We start from the raw sequence: 14,294 nt of genomic DNA on the forward strand, positions 1-14,294 counted from the left end.
GAGGTGCAGAACGGCGTGCAGAGCCGACCGTTCCTCCAGTTGCAGCTCCGGTCCGGCGGGGAGTTGGAAGGCGAGGAGGCGGAGGTGGCGAGGATGTCGCTGCAGAAGGAGGGCGACCTCGCCCGGCTGAGGATGGAGGTGGAGGCCGTGACGCACTGGCACAAGCTGGTGGTGGACGAGCTGCAGCAGACGGAGGAGGAGTGGAGGAGGACAAACATGCTGCCCTGGAGTTTCCTGTCCGAGCAGAGCAGGAGACACATGAGAGGGGACGAGGCTTGAAGGTGTGTTTTTTGAAAACTCTGGGACTGGGACACACATTCAGTCCTCATCAGGCAACACCATCAGCTGTAATCAAGAGTGCTGTTGAAAATGTAATCCATTAAAAAAAATGTCGTTCCATTCGGACTTTTTAAAGTGTTTTTCTTAAGTGGGACGAGAGGACCAGCTTCCTGCTCACATGACACACGCACGGCACCTGAATTATGGACGCAAATCACTTCCAATATGGGGCTGAAACGCTCGTCTGGACGCAGATCAATGATGTTTGTATAATGAAAACATAGTAGTGTGGACGTAAACCAATTTATATCATGTGAATTTCATCGAAACCAGTTCTAGTTCCGGTTCAGCCTATCAATTGCAGTTCTTATTATAAAAAAAATGGCATTAGCATTGAGTCAAGTAAAACCTGGATGTTTTTGAAGTAAACAGAAAATCAGCTTTTTCTGACATGATCCTGTAATTGTCTAGTCAACTTATTTTAAGAACCACTGAAGTGTAAACACTTTTGTAAACGACAAAAATGTTTACACTCATTTAAAGTTAGTTTTTTATTAATCCCCTTAGGGAAAGTATTCCTCTGCATTTTGACCTATACTAGAATTAGGAGCAGTGGGCTGCCACACTCAGTAGCGCCCAGGGAGCATTGTGGGTTGGGTACCTTGCTCAGGGGTACCCCAGCCCTTTTTGGCCGGGTGGAGATGTGAACTGGCGACCCTCTGGTTACAAGTCAAGTTCCCTTTCCACTTGCCGCGGGCTGCTGTGAAATGGCGTGAACCTAAGTGAATACACTCCAGTATATGTCTCTCTTGTGGACAGATTAGAACACAATGAAAAGTGAACAAGTCCAAATTTGGTGTATAATAGCATTGTTTTTGTTTTGACAGCATTAATATTTTAATTGAATAGTAATTAAATACTATATTTTTGTCAAGTTTATTGCAAACTGTGAGTTATGGACAAAACAAGTTTGTTTGGGTTGAAATAAACCATGAGAAGAAAACAGTTGGAGACCCCCCATGTCAAAGGGGATGATGGTTGTTTCCTGCCAAGGGGCGTGTCCGTCACGTGACAACCGGAACTCTATTGTCACCGGCGGTCGGTCAGAGTGAGGGGGAACGTCATCAATGTAGAACATGGAGCAGGAGAGCAGCGACAAAGGTAAGAGTGTGCTGCTGTTTGTCCGCCGCGTCACAGCAACACTTTCTCCCACACTCACACGGGTCAACTTTCAGTCACGGGTCGGTGTCTGGTCGTCGCTGCTCGGTTCAGCGTGAGCTCTGTTGTCTGTTGTCTCCGGCGCTTCCGGGAGTCACGCGGAGGATGGAGAGGGAGGTTTAATTCAAACAAGAAGGAAAACAAAACATAAACAACAAAGTAAACATGGCGTCTTTTCCTTTACAGTGCTGACATAAATGTACTGTGTGATATTATTTAGTTTGATTTATACTCATCTTTGTACACGTTTTTGTTATTATTCTCATTAACAAGCTGCTCAGTGTTATTATGTGACATGTTTCTTGGTTTTAAAGTGAGTTTACGGTTTTTAATAATTTTTTTTGTAGCCATTATTATTTTCTACGTATTTCAATGATATCTAAACAGCACCTGGCTGGTTTCTCACTGGGCAACATGGCTACAAGATGATATTGCTATAAAAAAGTGGTTAAATTCTGTCGTTATCGTCGCTATAAAATGTGAGCATAATGAAAGATTAAGTTTTGTTCGAAGTGTGAGTCAAAGAAAACAATTAAATGCGGTTTTAAAATCATTTTTAAACGGAATTCAGCAAACACAGAACCATTTAGCGAATCTGAGTCAAAAGATTTAATTGCAAAAGTGTTTATGCAAGTGTTAAATATTATATCAATGTGTATTGAACCTTTGGTATGTTGAAGATTATATTACATAGTTTTTGTCGTAATGTTCTATTACAGACGATTATATTTTTACTTACCGAGGCTAAGCAATACATTGTTTTAGAATTAGAGTTTTGACCAATTTTAGTGAATCACAAAGGCTCCAGTTTATTTATTAATGTCTTTCACATTCTTGATATACTCAGAAAATGTAGGTTATTGCAGTATGACGTCCTTGTCCTTGCATACACTGTAGTGTGCTTAGTATTCTTCACATAATCTCATGTGGGAAAGCTCAAACATAATTCAAATCTTGAATAACAATAATCTAGCATATAAAAGTACAATTTCAATGTTTGGAAGAAGAAATCAGTCGGATATTTTCCCCATTTTTGCTAAATCAGTGCAAAACACACGAGCGTCAGACTGCAGAGGGGGTACAAAGGACCATGTGGTAGAGGGAGAAGAGAAGAGGTGGAGGAGGAGTGTGATTAATTGGCAGACTGAGACTATTGGATGCTCTGGGCTGGAGGCTGGAGCATCATCAGGCCCTGCAGGAGGAGGAGGAGGAGGAGAGGGGGAGGCCAGCTGGGGGCTTGGATTCCTGTCAGCTCCCTGTGCTGTGACCTCCAGAACACAGCTCCCAAGGTTCTTTTATAGAGAGGATGAGGCGTTTTAATGGACAGATGATTCATCTAATGAGAGAGTGCTTGACCACCCAAAGATGCACACTGGGAAAAAAAAAAAGCTGGGAAAATTTCGTCACCCTGAGCATCATTCTCACTGTCTCTCATTTCCAATAGTTGAATACTTTTTTGTTGAAGAAATGTAGTTTTAACGTAGAGCCTCATGGCATCAGCTGATTCGAGCCCCCCGCCATCTCAAGCCCTAATGTAATGCAGCAGACTGGATGAGGGAGGGCGTTCCTGCATCTCATTGATGTGGAACAAAGCCAATTTATCAAATACAATAGAGAAAGCGGACGGTTGAGGCATGGGATTAGGAAAAATTAGGCAGGATCAGTTAATTAGATGAAAAAAAAACTGGAAATGACTTGTAATTATAAAGCATTAAGCTTGTATTTACATGTGATTTATGCCAGCATGAATGATTTTTATCTACTTTTAACACGGCGGTGCACTCCTGAAATGATCATGGCAGTAAAATTTGCTTAGAAAGATCTAATATTGACCCAAAAATGAACTATTTTATCTCAGTGTTTACAGCAGCTGTACCGTGTTCTCTCTGAATGCAGGATCAGCCAGAATATGTATAAAAGGACACACTTTTGTACGTCTCTCGTGACACAATGAAATGAAATGCACATGTGTCTTTGTATTCAAATCAGTTCGTACACTTTGACTACACGACACGAGCCTTGAGCTTCGTGAGCAGCTGGCTCCATTATCCAGAGCCTGTCAATAATGCTGGTGACATCATCACCACGGGACATCTGTGTGTGTGTGTGTGGTAATCCAGGATTGATTTGAAAGACCGAGGGACAGACTGACAGACATGCACTCTACACTTGTGCGAGTGTAGCGTAAACAGTGATTTTCGTGTTGCAGAAAAACCACACACTGCGACAAGCAGTGTGTGGTTTTAACCACAGGAGGGTTTTTTTTTTTTCTCTCCAGCTTTATTAGAGGACGGAGTCTGAAATGTGGCTTTTACAGTATTTGGTTTTTATAAGAGCAAAGACGAGATGGCTGTGCCGTCTGGAGAACATATGGAGAAAGAAATCGGGGCGGTTGATATGCGAAGATTTTTTTTGCACATGCATATGATTGTCTGGTTTTCTTTTTCCCCTCCATCTGATAAAGAACAACAAGTAAATGAAACACAGGATTGCTTAACTTAACTTAATAAACATTCACTGAATGTCTCTGTCTACATTCTGAATGTTGTGCATTTTTAAATAAAAATAGTTTAGTAAACTAAATATTAATCAAATCTAAACTTTGTCAAATACATTTTTAGTGTACGAGGTATTTAAACTTATATAAATAAGAAATGATAAAGAACATGCAAAAATCATCCCTGCAAATTGCTCTGTACAAAAAGTTAATTAAAAGTGAGCACTGTTTCAGATTAGTGTATGCTATGCAGAAATTGGGGAGAAAACATGCTAATTTGTGTCTTTAAATTATTGATAACTTATCAATAATGTAACCTGAAGCTTTCAGTGTCACTTCCTCTCCGTGTTGTGCTTTGATTTGCATCATTTAACCACTGGATGCAGTAAAACAGAACATAGTTTCACCACAAATCCAACCTATGTATATTTTGTTTATTCAAACTTAATTGCTTCCGTTAAATAAATGTCCTAACACCCAAAAAAAAAACCCAATAAAACAACGTCCACATTATTTTCAGTTGTGCATGAGCCCACTGATATTTTTGAAACTGTAATTCTGGTATAAATTTGTCAGAGTGATTCATGTATAGTTTGTGTTTGCACGTGTGTGTGTGTGAATCTTCAGTTCTGCATCTGTTTTTAAGTACGTGTGTGGGAGAATTTTCTGTATTGCAACATACAGTATACGGCATAGATTATCATTCATCCAGGTCCTAGTTTTCCAAAAGTCACCGAATCTGTTGCAACTGGACTCGTGGATTTCTGGGAAAATGTCTTGTCTGACTTTCTCTGGTCCTGTCTCCTCTTCTCCATCCTCACCATTTCTGAAGTGTTTCCCTTTTATTCTCCCTTCTGTTCCTCTCCTATTGTCTAATCTCACTCCCTCTGACTCCCCCCCCCACCACTTGTCTCCCACTGTGCTTTGCTGTGGGCCAACATCACCAGTCTGCTGTCTGCCCCAGAGTCTGCCCTCCTCCTCCTCCTCCTCCTCCTCCTCGCTGCTCCGGTGCAGATGTTTGCCTGCAGGTGAAAACTCTGTTCTCATCATTAGTGATTATGAAGAAGATGAATCATTTTGTCTACAGTCTCTTGCGTTTGTATGTGTCAGATATGTATGACAGTAAGGTATGTCGGTCTTTGTTTTCTGACCATCGAATAAGTGGCCCATACGGTCTTTTATATAGAAGGAGCATACTGTATAAGAGGAAACCTGGTTGTAACTGTAATGGGACGTTCCATTCCACGTTTAGCCCTCTTATTGTTCATTTGTAGTGTATCTACTTCCCTTTGTTCCATGCTGTGGTTTGAAAATCCATCCATCCATCTTCTACCACTTTATCCTCCACATGAGGGTCACAGAAAGGCCCTTGTTCCGACAGGGTCACGAACCCGGGTCTTGCTGCAAAGCGCTAACCACTGCACCAATCTGCTTTATAAATAAAATGGGATTGGATTGGAACGTGGTCAACTCAGAGGTGACGACTTCCGAGTTGCGATATCAACGTGACTAGGGCTGCAACTGCCGATTGTTTTCGTCCATTTTCAATTCAATTCAATTCAATTTTATTTGTATAGCGCCAAATCATAACATACATTATTTCAAGGCACTGTACATAGATAACATTTCATAGTCTCCATTTCATAACAGCATAATTTTCCTGACTAACTTTGCACAAAAGCATTAATTCAGCACTTTCATCAGTGAATGGATGAATGAGGGCACGTAGCACCGCGTTGGTCACGCAGGAGAGCACATTTCCGACTTTGTGCCTCAGAGCTCAGTGATTTCCAGCCTGTCGGTGCTTGTGAGGAGACGCAGACGAGGGGATGCATGACTGCAATGTCGAGAAGCTCAGGTGCTGAACGTCAAGTCGGAACACGGCGCGGCACATCTGCGGCTCAGGAGCTAATTTGTTTGGACAGTTCACACTCTGTCAGTACAAGTTCGCCTTTCTTCACCTCTCACTCTTCCTGGGTTATTTTGGAAGGCTTGAAAAGACACACAAAATAATCCTCAACATATCTCGCTGCTAGACCTTTGTGCGAGGGTGTCCTGCATTAAGTCACAGTCTATGGCAAGCAGTCAGGCAGGGGAAGTGACTGGCCCTGTCCAAGAAGGAAAGAAATGGCTCCCAAACAGATGAAAATGCCCTCAAAAATCGGAGTCTTTCCATCTGTAGGAGCACTGTCGTGTCTAAGGAAAGGGGACAGAAGATGATTTCCAATCCTTCAGAATCAGTCTTTTGGCCACAACCATTCCTAGCATCAGAGATTGTTGCGTATCCGTAGGGATGAGCTAGCAAAGATGGCCAGACCAGTTTCCATAGGGAGGGAACCAGTTGGATATTATGGCCCAAAATCCAGTCAGTGAAGGGCAGGACTTGTTGTTGTGTTTGATGTTATTGTACAGCACTTTGGGCAACTGTGTTGGATTGGATTGCTTAATGATTTTAAGTTGGGTTTTCACCTCCACTTGTAAGGTGTCCCATACCGTTAGAAGTCTTTGAGAGCCTCTGGCTCAGAAGATGCAGTAGCTAAACAATTTGCACCACGATGGAACATTTGTCCACACTGGTTTGTGGTAAAGTCCTGTAATTCTGGAGTTTTATTAGTGTACACGTGGTGGAGTGATTTGTGTACTTGGCGGTGCATTCATGAGTCCGACTACTGAACTTCAGGAGTTCAACATGGAACACCAATGGGAGATATTAGGTAATGAAAACTTGATTTGGATTTTATGGAATTAGATTGGTATCAAACAAGCAACAATTAGTTTAAAATTACTGCTGATTGGCTACTGAGTTTTGGAACGCTAGCTCAATGGACCCGAAGTAGACACGGTCTTGGAGTCGCTGTCTGTCTGGAACTCAAAGATAATCTGACGAACGTTAGATACTTACAATTATTTCAATCATTATAAGGACCTTGTCAGATGTTGGCGGGGGGAAAACTGTGTTGCACGCTTTGGGAAAATATTGACACAAATCTATTTCCATAGTTTTTTTCAGATATTCAAGTGTAATTACAAACGTGTGGAAGCCATGAGGAGCGCAGTCTTAGTGATACAATAGCACAGGAATGTACCGTTCTTCTTTGTTCACTGGTTGGACAGGCTTTATAGAAGCGATCATGTAACCCTATATCTTCATTGAAAAAGATAGTGTGAACAAAATAATGGAAACACCTGTTAATCCAGCAGTATAGTGTATTGTGTGATTGACATCTAGCCTATGGGAGTGTGAGTGCGAAACCATAACCATAACATTTGGTTTATCACCAAAGATGGAATCATAAAGTTAAGGATACCTGTGGACTGGTTTCTGAGGACTGTGTTGTTTGGACTGGGGATGTTTTTGCTTAATTTGGACACACGTGACTGAGGAACTTGAGGGGAATTTTGTGGTTTAACTGTAACAACAGGTTGTCAGCAGAGGCCGTAAACTTTCTGTTATCGGAGCATCTCAGTGACACTTAAGCTTCAACGCTTTTTCTGAGTAAAGGCTCTCAGCGAGGGATCGGGAAGTTTATGGCGTGTGTGTGTGTGTGTGTGTGTGCGCGCTTATAACTCGTCTTCACCTTCACTCGTCACGTCTGCAAAACACTCTAAGTTTCTTAGATGCTTTTAGTTTTAATGAACACAAACATGCACGTTCATGCATGTGCACGTTTGTACCGCGTGTGGCAAAAAAAAAACTGCTTTAACTACAAATTATTGTGCAGTTCTCTACTAGATTTGTTTGTACAAGAACTTACAGGAAATATGTGTATATTTATATATAATGCTACACCATCATACCCAAACTTCCTGGTGGGCAGAGAAATGAGAAGAGAATCTGTCACGTTCACATGTTTAGAGACTCGCAATAACCCAAGCCGTGCTAGGAACAACCGCATACACCACTCCTCTTGATTGTATGATATGGATCGGTGTGTTTACGTGACGCGTTTTTTTAATTACGACCATTTGTGTCATTTTTAACACAGCTACTATCTGGTTCTGTTTTAGCAGCAAACCCAGCGCAGACACTAGCATCCAATACTTCCAATATGACTACAAGTCATATCGTCGTTGCGATAATCAACAACATTACCACATTTTGCATGTTTTCCCAATATCATGAGGTGCTACCACCCACTTACCCATGTATGCACTCACAGCCTAAAGCCTTGTCCTCGCGGAAACAAAAGTTTTTTCGTTCTGAAGACGTGGCGCTGTAACGCTGGGCATTTGCGTGATCTTGTATTGCGATATGCTAGCACCTAGCATCTAGTGGACTGAAATGTCAATAGATTCTTTTTTTTTAATGCTATGCTATTCCTCAAAATGTAATATCGCCTCGGAAAATATCGCAATATTTCACTGTGTTGATTACTCCGACCTCTCCTAGTACAGGCCCCTGAGTTCACACCTACGCACACTTTCCTCCTGCGGCCTGTGTTCACCTCCTCAGTCAATGAAAACATGACAGGACGAGAACCTGAAAGCCTGAGGTGAGAGAATGAAAAGCCTGTAAAAAGACCAAGACAAAGTGAGTCTCTGTAATCCAATCATGCGTTGGACTGATTTTGTGTGTGTATGTGTGTGTGTGTGTGTGTGTGTTGGCACTCGCCCCTCGCTCTGATCCTCCACTGCTTCAGCAGGACAGATAGCCATAAGTGATTAGAGGGCGAGGAGGAATTGTATTACAGAGTTATAAAGTGGTGCTGAGTCACCGTGTGTGTTCTTGCACAGACATCAAATGTCCTGACAATAACTGCGCAGGAGGCTGAAGAAAGTCACCGCGTCAGTCCTCACCTCTGTTATGTGTCGCAAGTTTAAAGACCAAGACTTTGGTTTTCGGCAGATATCACTGACCCTTGAATAGGTCGTTTTGTGTGGTTTGTTTGTATCTCATATGTTTTTGTAAATGCAGACGACCTACAGTGGAGCTAAAGAAGCAGAAGGGGGCGCTATTTCTTTAATGGATCATTTTCTCTGACAGTCCGTATGTTTACATGCACAGTTTAATCGAGCTAAGGCCGTAGTCTGACTAAGGCAGGCAATTGGACAACCTGTGGAGTCCAAGTATACATGTGGAGGAGAAAATCAGTTTATTGGCTGTGTACGTCTGACTTTGCCTCTGTAGGTGGTGCTGTATTTCCTGTTGACCTTTATGTCACAGCGTGATATACAGTGAGATATACACTTCTACGCAGCTTTGTTTGTTCTTTTACCGGCAACTTACCGGAAATGTTGGTGCATGCAAAGTCCCACTCCAGTCCAACTAAATGTATACATGCAGGAGTAATCAGACTATCAATCGCATTATCCAGGTATGTTAGTCTGACTAAGACGAGCTCGATTTTAGTCGGACTAACGTGTTTACATGGCATTAAGAAAGCCAAATTGTTGTCTTGGTCCAACAAAAATCGGGCTTTTAACGTGCAGCAACATGTGATTTTATATTATATAATGATGAAAAGCATGAACTAGAGGTTAATCGTGGTAAGTTTCCATTATCGGGATAATCGATAGTGAATTGCCACCAGGTGGAACCTGTATTTATCAGTCATTCCAGGACCTCATAATTTATAATAACGTTGCAATTCTTTGTTTTTCACTTGAAACATTTTTCTAAAATTATGATATGTAAGATTTCTCCATTAAAATTAATTTTGCACTTATTTACATTTTAATGTTCATCAAACATCTCTGAGCCCAGTCCAAACGACCACACCTCTCCGTGTGTGTGTATTTTCCATATATGTTTCATGATGTATTCAATCCACATATTCTTGTTTGGAGTATGTTTCAAATTAAGGTTTTAAAGCGTTCAGTGTGTGAAGTTAAACACGTGTTGAGGAATGTCTTGAGTCAACACTGGCTCGAGTAGAACAGATGTGTGTGTGCATGTGTGTTCATCTCCATTAAGACGCCATATACCATCCAGACTGCTGCAGGGCAGGTGAAGGAAAAGCATTAGTGAGAAATAAAGGAGAGGGGAGTTTTCTTTTCTTCTTTCTTTTTCTATCTTTCTTTCTTTGTGTGTGTGTGTTAGGGGGGAGATGTCAAGGTATTTAACAGATGAAGCCTCGCTGCTGTGAGTCACTGTCTGTCTGAGAGGCAAGGAGCTGCTTGTTGATGTGTGTGTGTGTGTGTAGCGAGGTCTTCGCACACAGGAGAGGCTTTGTCTCAATCTTCCTCTCCGTCTTTCACAGCTACTCTCCATCCATCCATCAAATGTCCACACACACTCTGGAGGTCTTTTTAGGTTTGTTGTATGTAATTATTTTTCCAGTTTCATTGTTAAAAGATGAGGTAGATTTTGTTTTTTTTTATTTTGGGTTAATGTATATGCTATGACATATTTTTACCACCAGAGGGAGCTGACAGATGCAATCCGTCTGCTGTAAAGCCCCTAAGACCCCACTCAGTCTTGGTATTAACGTCCACCCCGAGTGTTCTGATCACGCCTGTGATGGATCTGATCACAGAAACCACATTTGGAGGTGGTTTGAGGAGGAGCATGAGCGCAGTCCATCCTCAGGTCAGGTCAGGGGTCACCTCCTCGGCTCACGTTGTCTCATCTGCTGTATATTCATGTTTATTTTTCACACTGTTTACAAAAAATTTTATTTATGAGCACTGAATATCATGTGCACAAATTGATTAACCTATTACTGAAGTAATGATCGGTTTAATTTAATGAATGTTTATTATGACCTGCTTCTTTTTTGACAGTACATTTTCCTTTTTAATTTGCATGACACAGTAGAATGTGCAAGAACGAGATTATTTATCATATACTAGGGATGGGAATCGGTATCGGTATTGGTCCGATACTGGTCAAAATCATCGGAAATCAGACCGATAAAAATAAAGAATCCAATACAATCCAAAAATCCTACAAAAAAAAAAAATTGATACAAATCAGCAAAAGCATTTTTAGCTGAGTCATGGTTAGGTTAGTTTATTTCTTCTTTTTGGGGAGAACAATATTTGTTGCACAGTTGGAGAATTGTGTCTCCGAAGTGACTCGGCATAAATGTGTCTAAAATGAATAATATTGGTATCGGTAGATACTCGTGTTCGCGATATCGGTATTGGTACTGGACACAAAAAAGTGGCATCGTCCCATTCCTATCAAATACTATATTAATCGTTGACTATTTTGATAATTGATTAATCAGTCTGAGCATTTTTTAGTCATTAAAACAAGTTTAAATGTGAATATTTTTCATTTTCTTTGCTCCATATGATTTTTCAAATTATCGTTAGATGTGGTACAAATCGGATTTCCCCTTTCTGTGTTTGGTCTCATGTGCACATCTCCTGCTCTTTGCTCCAAAGCAGATAAAAGTGAGCTGATAAGAGACGAGAAAAGACTAAATCTGGTCTTCTTCACGCACACACGTGCGCGATAAACCTGATCACCTCCCGCATGGTTCTTGCATGTGAGGGATGAGAACATGAAGATAGGGGGCCGAAAGAGCGATGGGTCGTTAGCACCTCCGCCACATCCAAGGAGAAACTTAAGCAGAGACGTGTGTGTGTGTGTGTGTGTGTGTGTGCTGTGGTTTGGCCTTGGTCCAAAGTAGATGTAGTTAAAGAGCAGCGGGTGGTGCTTCAACCTTACTTACCTTCAGGGAGCAGTAAGTAAAGGGTGGTGTGTTGGTCTGAACAAGGAACTCTGATCTTGTTAAACACACGCTGCAGTTTTGCGAAATAGCTCACAGATGCTACGCTGAGGCGAAGACCTTCTGTTTAGAGGAGGCAGCATCGTGTCACTGGGCCCCGAAAACCGAGACCTCCACCATCTTAGAACCGCAGTTTAAGAGTTTAAGTCGTCCGTGTGGAGACTGTGGCTCCTTTTGTCTTGTGTCCCGTCAAAGACGAGACTCAGAGGATGATGATAAACGTCATCACATCTCTACCAGTTGTATTATTATAACATCAAATCACATTCGTCTGTGTATGAATTGGACTCATTTCTGGCGCGATAAAGTTCTGATTTAGTGACGGAGACAATGTCAGACGGAATTATGGAAAGATTTTCAAGGAAACATCCTAAACTGGCCTGTTCTCAGTTATGTATCTTTCCTATTTCGCCTCTTTGGACTTATTAATGCACTTTTTTATATTTTCCCAACATCAATTTCTGGCATCAATCCGCCTACCTCACTTAAATATCCACGTGGTATTCGAGACAGGTTTATGTGTTTTTATTTATTATATATTTATTTTTGAATATCAGTTCTAGGTTATGATTCCAGCGAAATAAAACATAGAGCGATTTTCATCATAATCGATTGTTTGAATGTCGACTGTTTTCACGATTAATCACGAAAGTATGTTTCACTTAATTCAATTAGTTTAAATGTAGCTGGCCATCGCTGTTGCTATTACATAGTTTGTCCACTAGACGGCAGCCACGAGGTAATTCAAGTGCCTGTTTTTGTGATAGTTTTTTGAATTGTTTGATTCTTTTTTTTCTTGTTGTTGTTTTTGTTGTTGTAGAAAAGGCAGAAGCTTGTCTTTTAGCGATACATCCGTTGCATTTCTATCGATCTTTCTTGCATTTCGACAACGCTGCACACACTGGTGTCCTCACCCAGTCGTCTGTTAGATTTGAAGCCTGTCAAGTCGATGAATTGATGCGAGACCCTCGGTCCACGCAAGTTCATGAAAGGAGGCGTTCACTCGGTTAATCCAGCGTCACGAAACTGTCCTCAAACAAAAACCTACTCTTAATCTTCCGTCAGTGGACTGTAACGGTGTGTGCACACGCTGCTGATCTGCTGCTCCGTGAAGGTGTTAGATTTACGACGTGTCATCACATTTTTGTGCACACACACACACACTCGCACACACATGAACACATGATTCTTCACCGTCATAATTTGTCTGCCCGGCTCTAATGGAATACAAAAAGAAAGCAGGTGTTGCGAAACAAAGAGTGAACAATTCGATTTAGAAGGGGTGACGGACATCACGTAGACCTCATGTCACCTCCTGTGTCCGTCCGTCCGTCTGTGTATCCTCCCTCCCCATGCGAGCCTGCTGTGTGTTAATGTATTAATGTAGGTCAGAAAAACTGGCCCGGACTTGTTAACAGCCTCGCCATAAGGTCCCTGAATGCCTCGCAGCACCCAAAACAACACCTGTTTCCCCTCACGTCACACCATTTAAAGGCCGTAGCCCCAATTTTACTACAGAGAGAAACCTGGACAGAAGCTGTTGTGAGTTTTAGGAGTTGCAAGCAGTATTTGAGCTTTGAAACCGAAAGAAAAATGTAATCAAAGACATTGATGACATGTAAGTAGACTGGACCTCTCCCAGTTTACCGGGAGATGCTAATGCGGAATAAAAATATACTGAAAAGCCACCTGGGAGCAGCTCGTCTAACTGGGAAAATTAGCTTCTCCCTTGATTTACAACATCTGTCAACAATTTCTCACGGACTTATTGTTTCATTCGATAGTTCCAGGTATTCTTCAACAGCACCTGATGTCTATTTTGTAAATTATGTTTTAATACGAGATTAAAAAACCTGGTCGTTGAGCATATTTAGGTCATTTTTTTTTAACGCATAACATTGCTTACCTTTTGACCTGACCAACTGAAGCAACCCCCAGATCGTAACACTGCCCCCACAGGCCTGTATGATCACCGCACAGGGAAATATTAGCGTGTGCGTGTGACTTGAGGCTGAACAATTAATATCAATTTCGTCGTTGTGTCAAAATGCTGAATTATTTGTCTCGATCGACACACATCCTGTCCTACAGACTGAGGAGAGCAGCGTTGTCTCTCAGACCTGCACAAACTTCACACAGTAACTGTCAAAATAGGATATTTATTCCGAATCGTTCAACCCTAGTGTGACTGTTTATTCAATCAGGCGCTGGCTTTGACTTTGTGTGTATAATCTCATCACATGAAAACATTCACCTCATGTCTGGTTGCTTAATGCGTCATTAGAGTAAATGGATTCAATCCTCTCATGCTCTCATAACAGTGACAGTTTGGCTCCTTCACAGAATCTTCAATCTCTCGACAGTTCACCGAGTTTAAAGTCTCTCGCTCGATTAATTTGCCTGACGTTTTAACCGTTTTCAGTCGTCCTGAGATCGGCGTCACCTCTGACAGGTTTTACCCACTGGCTTCTTCGCTGCAGTAAAGACGTCACGTGAGAATGACGACTCATTATTAGTCTTCACGATTGAAGGGAGGGCTGTGTTATGATTTACAGTAAATGACAAGGTGGAAAAAAAGCCGAATAATCAAGTCTGACTAGTGATCGCTCATCATTTTAGAG

General features: G+C 41.6%; 1 protein-coding gene across 1 annotated transcript in view; it reads left to right on the forward strand.

Annotated features, from left to right (window-relative positions):
• The first annotated feature begins 1,381 nt into the window (after window positions 1-1,381).
• The window catches only part of afap1 (actin filament associated protein 1), a 90,072-nt gene continuing 77,159 nt past the window's right edge, over window positions 1,382-14,294 (forward strand). Inside the window, exon 1 of the mRNA XM_044021570.1 lies at window positions 1,382-1,440. Coding sequence (XP_043877505.1) covers window positions 1,416-1,440 — 25 coding nt within the window. The 5' untranslated portion in view covers window positions 1,382-1,415. The remainder of the gene's footprint in view (window positions 1,441-14,294) is intronic.

Source organism: Solea senegalensis, linkage group LG3, assembly GCF_019176455.1.
Source record: "Solea senegalensis isolate Sse05_10M linkage group LG3, IFAPA_SoseM_1, whole genome shotgun sequence".
NCBI classification, from domain to species: Eukaryota; Metazoa; Chordata; class Actinopteri; order Pleuronectiformes; family Soleidae; genus Solea; species Solea senegalensis.